Genomic DNA, 10341 nt, shown 5'->3' with positions numbered 1-10341 from the left:
TGAGCCCATCCCTAGAACAAAGTCAAACTATTCGAACCAAAGATAAGACTCCATTTTAATTTGCCTCCTACTCAACAGAAGTTATTTAAAAACAGTTTTACTGTTACTAGATGCCTCAGTGTAATACTCTGTAAAGAACATAGGGTCTTAGAAAGAAGCTTGGTGAAAGGTAAACAAATAGACAGGACATGTATAGCCCAACACATGCTTTAAAATTCCCACGGTGCACTGAAATCTCCTTCCAGGCTTTCAGTTGCAACTATTGGTTAATGAAACATAACCCTTTGTTTTCCAGACTTCTTCTTTACTGGGGAGAAGTCACTGTTAGGATATAGATATTCAGGCCTGTCTGTAAAGGCCTGTACTCTAAGAATGTAAGTGTATTCTTATCACTTAGCTAGTTATAGAGGTATAAAAGAAAGAATCAAAATCACTGTCTGCCAGCATAAGGGCCTTCTCTTACTATGACAGTCTGAGGCCCTGTGCTTAGGCTAAGGCCTTTGGCTAAGCAGCAGAGGCAGCCATAAGCTGGGAAGCGACCGGTTACATCCTCACATTCCAAACTAGTCACATTGAAAGAAGGTGCTATTGGGCTGTTAGGAATACACTCCTGTCCTGATGATGCCTATCACCTCCAGAGAAACGGAAGTGCCTAGAAAATGTAAAAGGAAACTTAGTTTGATAGCATCCTGTCTGGCAAGAACTCACTTATCAATAGCTGGGATGTGAAATCCTCACTTCTGTATTGTTTTGTCATTATAGTTCCCACTTTGCTATTGTTTGTCTGTATAATCTCTGTCTGGTTCTGTGATTGTTCCTGTCTGCTGTATAATTAATTTTGCTGGGTGTAAACTAATTAAGGTGGTGGGATATAATTGGTTACATAATCCATGTTACAATATGTTAGGATTGGTTAGTTAAATTTCACGAAAATGATTGGTTAAGGTATAGCTAAGCAGAACTCAAATTTTACTATATAGTCTGCAATCAATCAGGAAGTGTATGGGTGGGGGAAATGGGAACAAGGAATGGGACTGGGAAATTGGAATCATGTTTTGCTAAGGAGGGGAATGGGAAAGGAATGGGAGTGGGGAAATTGGAATCATGTTTTGCTAAGAGGGGAAATGGGAACAGGGAATGGGGGTGGGGAAATTGGAATCATGTTTGGCTAAGGGCAGGAATGGGAACAGGGACACAAGTGTAAGTCTCTGTGGTGTCAGAGCTGGGAATGGGGACACTAAGGAAGGAAACTGGAATCATGCTTGCTGGAAGTTCACCCCAATAAATATTGAATTGTTTGCACCTTTGGACTTCTGGTATTGTTGCTCTCTGTTCATGCGAGAAGGACCAGGGTAGTAAGTGAGTGAAGGAATAAGCCCCCTAACAGTCACCAAGTCAGTCAGCCAGAGTTAAGGAAATGTATTAACAATGTCAGTCAAACTGTTTCATGTTAATGAATTTGCCTGTGTGTGTACATGCACATACTATGGCCTCTTCTCAACAGAAGTAGAACTGCTCAACTGTGTGTCATATGTTCTATACTGATAATAACATGCCGATTGCTTCTTAGCTCAGGTAGGCTTTTCAATTGGGAGAAGATGAGCTCTGGCCCCTGTGGTGCAGTGAAGTTGAGTGGCAACGCTGTATGGCATATTAACAGCTATAAAGTTCCTAGGCAGCCACAGATTTATTACAGAAAAAAGCTTTCTGGGAATGGTAAGACTATTTGGTTACATAATTTGTAAGGAACTAAGACCACTGCCCCAGCACTCTGAATTTCTAACTGTTGTTATCAAGCAGTAAAATGTCGTATGTGGTGGATTGTTTCTCATCCCACATTGTTTCTCAGATGTCACAGCTGAATCATAAACTTTGAGTTGATTCAGATTCAGAGCTTAACCTGCCTCTTCGGAATTAAAAAGAAAGACTTTTGAAGCAAGAGTTAACTTGAAATGTACATTCTGCTTCCCTGTAACAATTGCACAATAAGATGCCCTTCAGTTTTTGTGTATCTTGGAGCAGAAGATAAAAATATTCAGTTCATACAACAAATATCTATCTGTAGGAAATGAAAAATAACCCCTGTGCCCAGTGCACTAGCAACTTGTGTCAAATTTCTATTGATAAACCTTCAGTGACGGGGTGAAATAATGTTCCTCTAAAGAAATCTTCAATTTAGTCTACAGCATTTGGCTGGTACGGTTTTGAAAAACAACCATTTATAATCCACAGATGAATTTAGCATTTAAGAAGATTAATGCATTCATAAATAGCCTGGAAAGCCAAAGTCATTGAATTTAATGCACCAAACAGGTCAAACTGGCATTTATGAAACCATCTGGCATCCTCACTGGGAAAAAAATTGAATATAACTACAGACAGATCAGGAGTTTACCTCCACTAACATGATTTAATTTGGGAATATTTACCACTCCACCAGAAATTGCTGGCTGTTAATTGTCATGCAGTTGTTTTTCTTTGAAAAGGTGGGGTAGATAATACCAGAGCCCAATAGAGGTTATCATTAAGCCCCGAGAGACCCCTGTTTTGGCTGGTACACTTTACTGAGGAGGAGGATACTTCTGCTTTTAGAAACCAACTGGGCTGGAAGTTCATGAGCTGAACAGTCATTTTGCATGAGCTAAATGGCCATGATTTCTCCCATGAAACTTGCAAGAGGACTGGGTTTCCTCATGACCTTCTTGTGGGCATAGAATAGAATCATAGAATATCAGGGTTGGAAGGGACCTCAGGAGGTCATCTAGTCCAACCCCCTGCTCAAAGCAGGACCAATCCCCAATTTTTGCCCCACATCCCTAAATGGCCCCCTCAGGGATTGAACTTACAACCCAGGGTTTAGCAGGCCAATGCTCAAACCACTGAGCTATCCCTCCCCCCCAAATAATGCTAGTCCCGTTTTTTCACTGGGGGCTGGGCAGGAATCTTTCCCTCACTGCCAGTGTGGCCAAGGCAGGGTGGTTTTTTTCACCTTTCTCACAGAAGATCTGGGACCCAGTACAGTGGGGTAGGGGGGTTAAGTCATAATATCACCCTTTAGTAGGTAAAACTTGTGGCAGGTGTCCAGTGCGCATACGCATTATGGAAGGGTCCAGTCACCCACTAAAACAGACAGAAAAAAGATCTGAAAGAAAGCATCCCTTAAGGATTCTGAGGAAGGGGTTGGGGGGTTGGAGTTCCCTTTTCTGGTACAGCAGAGAACTGACTCCCCCCGTCCCCTTCCCCCCCCACACACACACTTTTTTCTAGCTCTCTTTAAGGGAACTGAGGAAGGACAGTACTGGGCTCCTGTGACTGGAACAGCAGGGAACCAACCCCACTTCTTTGAGTCCTCTTTTACCTTATACAAGGAGATGGCGGCAGGGTCCAGCACTGGGACTGGGTGGGAGATTATTTTGAAATGATTAAGGAAAGGATGGTGACCTGCACTGTACAATTTACTGCCAGATATTTTAAGTGAATAAAGTTGTGGCCTAATTACCACATCCATTGCTGCCTCTTTTCAGTTGTGAGGGGCTCGGCAGAAACGAGGAGTGGACCTGTTTAACTCGGAATGGTCACATTCCTTGAGGACACAACCACTAACGAGTTGTTAAATAATGGCCTAGTGGAAACTATTGTGGTTGGCCTGTGTGACTTACATGCAGAATCAGTCATATTTTTAAGCCCTTTTTAAAACTCTCTGTGTCCCCAATTCTTCCCGGCAATAGCCAGTCACAGATTTAAGCACAGGGAAACTGCTAAAATTAGTTTTTGTGTGGTGAAGTTCTGTATTACCCACCATCATTCAGCCATTTATTCCCCAAAGTCTCTTGTCTATTTTCCTTTTAGTTTTTTCCTCCCCAGAGAGTGGGGGGTTGGTTTGTGTTTGTATACCCACGTACAGGCCCCAAAGAAATTACCAGGTCTGGGAAGCCTGCTTTAGAGCCATATTTCTTCAGGTGCCCCCACTGTTGGTCTATCACCAGCACAGCTCCACTGGTATTAGGTGGGAGGGCTAATATAGACAGGCCACTGGTGGTTTTGCCACCGTGTCATCTAAATCTACTCTGAGGAGGGTTAAACGACAAGTTGGAAAAAGCATTGCTGCCCTCTCTACATGAGCGTGCTCACTCTTCCGAGCACCACTGAGGCTGTACAGGTGCTAGAGCAGTGTCTCTCAACCTTTTGGATACCAGGAACCGGCCTGCTGCCTTCCTAAACTGCGTCAGGGCGATCACAGGGACTGGCACCGGTCCACAGACCGGTCATGGAGAAACACTATGTTAGAGCAGCGGTGGGAGAATGAGAAAAATGTAGGCCCAGTCAAAATGGCTTGCTCTTCCCAAATGCAATTTCCAGTGTGACTGATAAGCCACAGACCTTAGCACAGGGCTACCGACCTGCTCACTTTCCCCCCTTCCTCTTGGCATTGTGCACACTGCGTAGTGCAGCAGGTGTGCATGTTGAATAGAATAGATCTGATTCTCCTCCCACCTTGGTGTAAATCAGAAGTAACTCCACTGAAGTCAATGGAGTTATATCAGCATAAAACACCATAAGCAGATGATCAGGTTCATTATGTGTCTCAGGATCTATGGGTGAGGCTCACAGTTTAGAGTTCAATCCCTGCACCCATGAAAATCAATGGGAGTTTTTCCAGAGACTTCCAGGGAATCAGGATTGGCCCTAAATGAATATATGCTGCAGTGCTGTCTTCAGTAAGGTGCCCTTTCAGTTCACATCTAGCGGAGGAAAGCTGCTGTCCTAGAGACAATAGTTAGCTCAAACTCATTATTATTGCTGCTGTCTCATAATGTTCTGTCAAAGTACATGGGGTTTTACAAACACAAAAAAGATAAAATCCCTGCCTCCAGGAGATTAGTTACTTCCAAAGATGGGCCCAAACCAAACTCCTGGACCCAAACACCCGCTGTATTGCTGGGAAATTTGGAGTCAGATCAGCATCTGAACTCTGCAGCATCAGCTCCTCTCTAATGACTACATTCTACAGAAACTCAGTTCTTAAATAGCAACGTGCTTGAGGCAGCCCTTGGGTTATTTACTCTGCAGAACCATCACTGCTTGAGCTGTAATGAGTGCCAGGAGGTGGAAAGAGCAGGAGATAGCATATTCCCCCACCCCTGAAGAAACCTCATCACCTAACCTGTCCAACAGGGTGGTGTTGGTTAATATTTCAGAGGTGTTTGCCATCCCCTCGGGAAGGCCCTCCTGGAGCAGAAGTTTGGAGATAAGGCTGCTGAACTTGCTCTCTGTGGTAGAGTGAGGCTCTTCAGTCGGGGTTGGGCTGTAGGACGTGACGTTTAACTCCACTGGGTCAAGACAGTAACCTTCAGGTGATCTGTCAAATAGCACGTCCGCCAAGTCAATACCAGCTACTGAGGAGGGGGAGACACAAGGAATATCCCTGACAAGTCTGTAATTCTCCATCCACTCCTTCAGCCATTCAAGCCTGCAGTCACACTCCCAGGGGTTCCGGAAAAGATAGAGCCTTCCCAGGAAATAGACTGGCTGGAAGACGGAAAAAGGCAGGGTAGTTAGGTTGTTACTGTTCAAATGCAAAGAGACCAGGCTGGTTAGGTTTTCAAAAGCCCCTTCTTCAATGTAGTTGACCCTATTTCGGTCCAAGTACAGAACCTCCAGTTGAACCAGGTCCCGGAACCAGGTGTTGGACACGTTCCTGAGAAAGTTCCCACCAAGATTGAGCATTTTCAGGTATCTCAGCCCATCAAAGGAGTTTTCTGGGAGATCACTAAGCAAGTTGTCATTCAGATAGAGATACTCCATTTTCTGACAATCTTGAAAGGCTTGGTCATGAATGACATTTATCCTGTTGTCTTGGAGGTTAAGATACTTCAGCCTGGTGAGGCCTTGCAGAGAATTATAGGCTACAGCTTCTATCTTGTTTCGCTCCAAGTAAACATGGGTCAAATTCTCCATGCCTCGTATGGCTCCAGGGATCCTTCGGAAATTGTTCTGGAAACAGAAGAGCTCCTGAAGGGCAGGGAGCTCTATGAAAATCCTGTCTGGGATGTTGAAAAGGTTGCAGTCAGCAAGGTCTAGTCTGACAAGCCTTTTGAGGGCAGTGAAAGTGCGAGTGTGCAGGTAGCGGATGTATTCGTTGTGAGCCATTTTAAGCTCAGTCAACCTGGGTAGCCCTTTGAAAGCCCCGGGAGTGATGAAGGAGATGTTGTTGTGCTGGAGTGAGAGAGATTTGAGGGAAGGCAGGGTCCCAAAGGCCCTCTCTGAGACAAATTTAATACTGTTTTTATCCAGGTTGATAGAGGAGGCTTCACAGGGGAAGTCGCTGGGGATCTGCAGAAGGCCGGCACGATCACACAGGACGGAACAGCTCCGCTCCTGGGTGCACACGCAGTTGGCAGGGCAGGAACGTACGCAGGCCCACGCAGCATGGATGTGAGGGATACACAGAATGACTGGTGGTGGGAGCAGTACAATTGCCACACAGATAACGGGGGGTTGGGGGGGAAGAGGAGAGAGAGAAACAGGAGCAGTTAGTAAATGTTAATTATGACCAAAAGACTAATTTATGCCTCAGATCTAGCCAGACCGCTAATAATGACCCATTAAAATACAGTTTCACTAAAGGAGAACCAGGAACTCTCATGGAAGAATCCTACAGAATTTACTCAAGAAGGGTTATTTTGCCCTAGGGCCTCCTGTGGAATTCTATAATGGATTTAATCTCTCTCAAATTCTGTCGGTTCCTATATAATCCTGTTGAATTTATCTCCTACTAAATTCTTTTAGGAATGTTTCCACCTTCTGTCACGTCTTTCTCGATATCACCATAATTAATGTCTAGGTACTCCCACTGGGACTGAGCCTGGGATGCTTTGGGGGTTGGCAGGTCTTTCAGCTGGGCGGGGGATTGGCTTGTTTGTTTGGGAGAACTGCAAGCAGGTTTGCCAGCTAGCAGGAGGAGTGGTTAGTTGTCTGAGGCATTGCAATGTCCATAGGTTTTGCCTCTTTTTCCTGGGATAAGTCCATTCATTTTGAAATTTATTCCACTAGTGACCTGGGTAGGTGCTTTAATATAAGGAGAACTATCAGCAGTTAAAAGTAAAGTGTAGTATTTAAAAAGCCATTCCTGCAATGGATTTGATGGAAAAACATGAGGGAAAGGCAGGTTCAGGAATATCTTTGAAACACATTTTTCCTCAGACTAGACATTCCATATTAAAGGTGATGCTCTGAGCCTCCGGTATTGTGCTTGCTTTGCTCTACCCATTGGTTACTATTTCCTAGCACCCTGGCTGCCTTGCAAGTGTGTGGCTGCCATGGCGTTCTGGCTGTGTAGTTAGGATCAAGCAAAAGGATGTACAGTGATGAGGAAGGTGAAAACTCCCTGGTTTCACTCAAACAAGAGGAGCAGGAACCGGAGGCAGTGTAAGCAGTGACAGATGAGGCTGTGTGTGAAGGGAAAGCCTACACAGCTGGAAGTCTGAGAAATACAGTCTTTCGGGAGAGAACTGAAAACAGATTTCATTTTGTACTTGCTCTCCCAAGGTGTGTCCCACCTCCTGTTCAACTGGAATGAAAAAGAACATCCGCAAGCTCTTGACATTGTCATTGGCAGGGTGTCACCTGCTGAGTGATTTTTCTGTTGCAGTTTATCAGCTCTCATATCACTGCTACTTTTTAAAAAAAAAAATAACCAGGTGTCCTCCTCATTGCTAGCCAACTCTCTCACAGGACTGCCAGCCTCACGAGTTTCACGCTGGGCCCTTGAGTAGCAGAAGGGGCATTCACTGGTGAGACTGCCCATTCCTCAAAGGCAAGCTGCAAGACTAAATGGTGCCTGGCCAGATTTGCTCTCCGCGGGGACTAATGGTGCAGTGATTGCTGCCTTTGCCTGCTCTTCTTGTGTGGTGGTTTGGAAGATCAACCACTTGTTTGTGGTGATTTTGCTATAAAAGATTAAGTTTCAGCAGCTCTCCATCTTCTATATGACTAGACTATTTGGCTTTCCTATACAAATCAAATTGTTGTTTGAAGCTTTTCTGGGTGTTCTGAGCATTTCTGTCCCTTTTCAAGGTGACCTGTGCAGAAATTTTTTAAAATTGGGTTTGTGCCTTTTTTAAATCCTTCTTCGGGCCCCAATCCTGCAAAGCAAACTGCCTGACAGAACGCTTTAAAGTCAGTGGGATTCCATGAAGGCATTGGGGTCTGACCATATGGGTCTCTGGAGGATTGGAGCCCTTATGTTGTATAAAGAAAGCCTGGACATGGGAGCAGGGTGCATCCCCACCAAAAAAAATTCTGATTGTTTTTTACTTTAGAAATTACCCTGGAGGCTGTGTGGGAATTGGAGAACTAGCAAAACGGTGACACTACAAGAATCAAGTCAATGAACATAGAATAATTGAAAGGGGGGAGGAATTTTATTCAGACTGTTTAAAATTCTTTTTTGTTTTGTTTTTCTTAACACGCATTTAACTGCAATAACTAATTAACATTTTTGATAAAGGAAGTCCTTTCCTAATTCAGCAATCAAATCCCTTCCATTACAGCTCCTCCGGCAAAACAAGAGATGACCTAATTTGACTTTCCTGATAATTCCAAAGTAAAAAATAAGCATAATATTGTTTAAAAAAAACACTTTTCAGACTCTTTGTAAATTATGAAGAGGAAAAAAAGCCCAAACCTAGTGAAAACTTTCCTTTGCAAGTCATCGTAAAGGCTGGTGGAGGATTTACAAATTTCAGTCACGGTTACACAACAGCCATTTTAAATTAATTATTTCCATTACAAAGATGTGTAAACTGAGACCGAGAGAGAATAAGTGACATGCCCAAAATCATGCAATGAGTCAGTGGCCAAGTTCAGTACAGACCCCGGCTCTCCTGACTCCCAGTTTGCTCTCTAATCCCTTGACTTTCTGAAGAAAACATCTGAGTTCAGGTCAAGCCAAGCCACTTCCTAGTCTGATGAGATTCTAGTAATAAGCAGTTTTTTTGTTGGTCTGCTGAATGTGGATCTACCGCTAGCAGATTTTCACAACACAAATAGGTTGTCTATTTACAAATAAATCTCCCTAATCTGCATAAAATATTGAATCCATTATTGGGGACAATCCAGCCTTAGAAGACAATGTCCTCCAAGCAACAACTCCCCCCCCCCCCCAAAAAAAAAAGCGCAGAACACCTCACTATCAGAAGATTTGCAGTATTTTTTCCCTTATTTTTTACAGTTAAGGGTCCTGCTAACATCCTTCATCTGAACACCACCAAATTCTGAGAGGGTGCAAAATCCAAACCTAGTTGCCAATCTGAATTTGCACCTTGATCCCATTTCTAGTCTCTTTTGACAGCAGATCTGTATTCAAAGCACTGACACATTTATGCTGTTATTATGCAAATCATTTTAAAAATGATGAATGTGTTTAAATCTCAGCTGGAAACAGGAAAACTCTGTTTGTTCAAAACTTTTTTTTTCCCCAAAAAAACACATTTGCTCCTTGGGCTACGTCTGGTACAGTTCAAGCAGCTATACTGGCTGGAACTTTTATCTCCTGTCAGCTCAGACAGAGAATCTGTGGTAATATTGGTTGAATTAAATATGTGTAATATAAAAGAATGAAAAAATATTGTCAGTTTCAGAATATCACCAAACTGGTTCTGTGATTGAGATTGAGAAGTGGGGGGTGGAGGAGGGGAGAATTTTTTTTCTCAATTCAATTTAACTGCAACATTATTTTAAATAACTTTAATATTTGCACAAATGAATGAGAAGACCTACAAGTTATCTGCATTGGGTTTTCAGCAGCACAAGCAGACAACGTTTGAAATGATATAGTTAGCCAAAAACATTCAAAGTGATTGGTCTAATCCTAGAAACTACTATTGGCTTTCACAAAATAAAAATACTGCTCACCATTTAAAATGATGACAAACATCACCTTGATTAGTCACTTGTGGCATTTCAGGTCTGGCAAGTAAACTTCTGGGATCTAAAAGTAGATGGAAGAAACGGAGATCATTTCAGTCCATTATCATTTACATATATCATCATCCCATTATAGTGTCTGTGTCTAGAAAGGAAGATTGAAATCCACAGGGAGAGGTTTTTCTAAACCAACTCTCTCCCCTAAGCTTCAGACCATCGTATTGATTTCTTCCTTTTATTTATTTTTGTCACTGACCTTTTCAGTGCACACTTCAGTTTTGTACTATTCTTCACAGGGCTTTTCAGCAAGGGCTTGCCCAAGTCTTTAACATGAGGTGAACCACTGAAATGTGCCTAGATGGATGGGAATAAGGAAAAATCATTAGGCTGCTAGAGACGGATCACGTAATCAGA

General features: G+C 43.2%; 1 protein-coding gene across 1 annotated transcript; it reads right to left on the bottom strand.

The window, feature by feature from the left end:
• Positions 1-3294: 3294 nt before the first annotated feature.
• On the bottom strand, positions 3295-9333 carry NYX (nyctalopin). The gene is made up of 2 exons (XM_043546375.1): positions 9231-9333; positions 3295-6455 (listed from the first exon to the last, which is right to left on the bottom strand). The coding sequence occupies exons 1-2, from the start codon at positions 9331-9333 to the stop codon at positions 5056-5058; spliced, it is 1503 nt and encodes a 500-aa protein (XP_043402310.1). The 3' UTR covers positions 3295-5055.
• Positions 9334-10341: the final 1008 nt, after the last annotated feature.

The sequence above is a fragment of the Chelonia mydas genome, chromosome 1 (genome assembly GCF_015237465.2).
Source record: "Chelonia mydas isolate rCheMyd1 chromosome 1, rCheMyd1.pri.v2, whole genome shotgun sequence".
NCBI classification, from domain to species: domain Eukaryota; kingdom Metazoa; phylum Chordata; order Testudines; family Cheloniidae; genus Chelonia; species Chelonia mydas.
The sequence above is the reverse complement of the archived record's forward strand: the minus strand, read 5'-3'. Positions and strand labels throughout refer to the sequence as shown.

What these genes read in the sequence shown, in the direction of transcription:
- NYX (XM_043546375.1), bottom strand. Translation starts at nt 9,333, where the DNA reads ATGGGATCAAGGTGCAAATTCAGATTGGCAACTAGGTTTGGATTTTGC. An exon ending in TGTTAGCAGGACCCTTAACT is followed by an intron (nt 6,456 to 9,230) that starts GTAAAAAATAAG and finishes TCCCACCACCAG; the next exon opens with TCATTCTGTGTATCCCTCAC.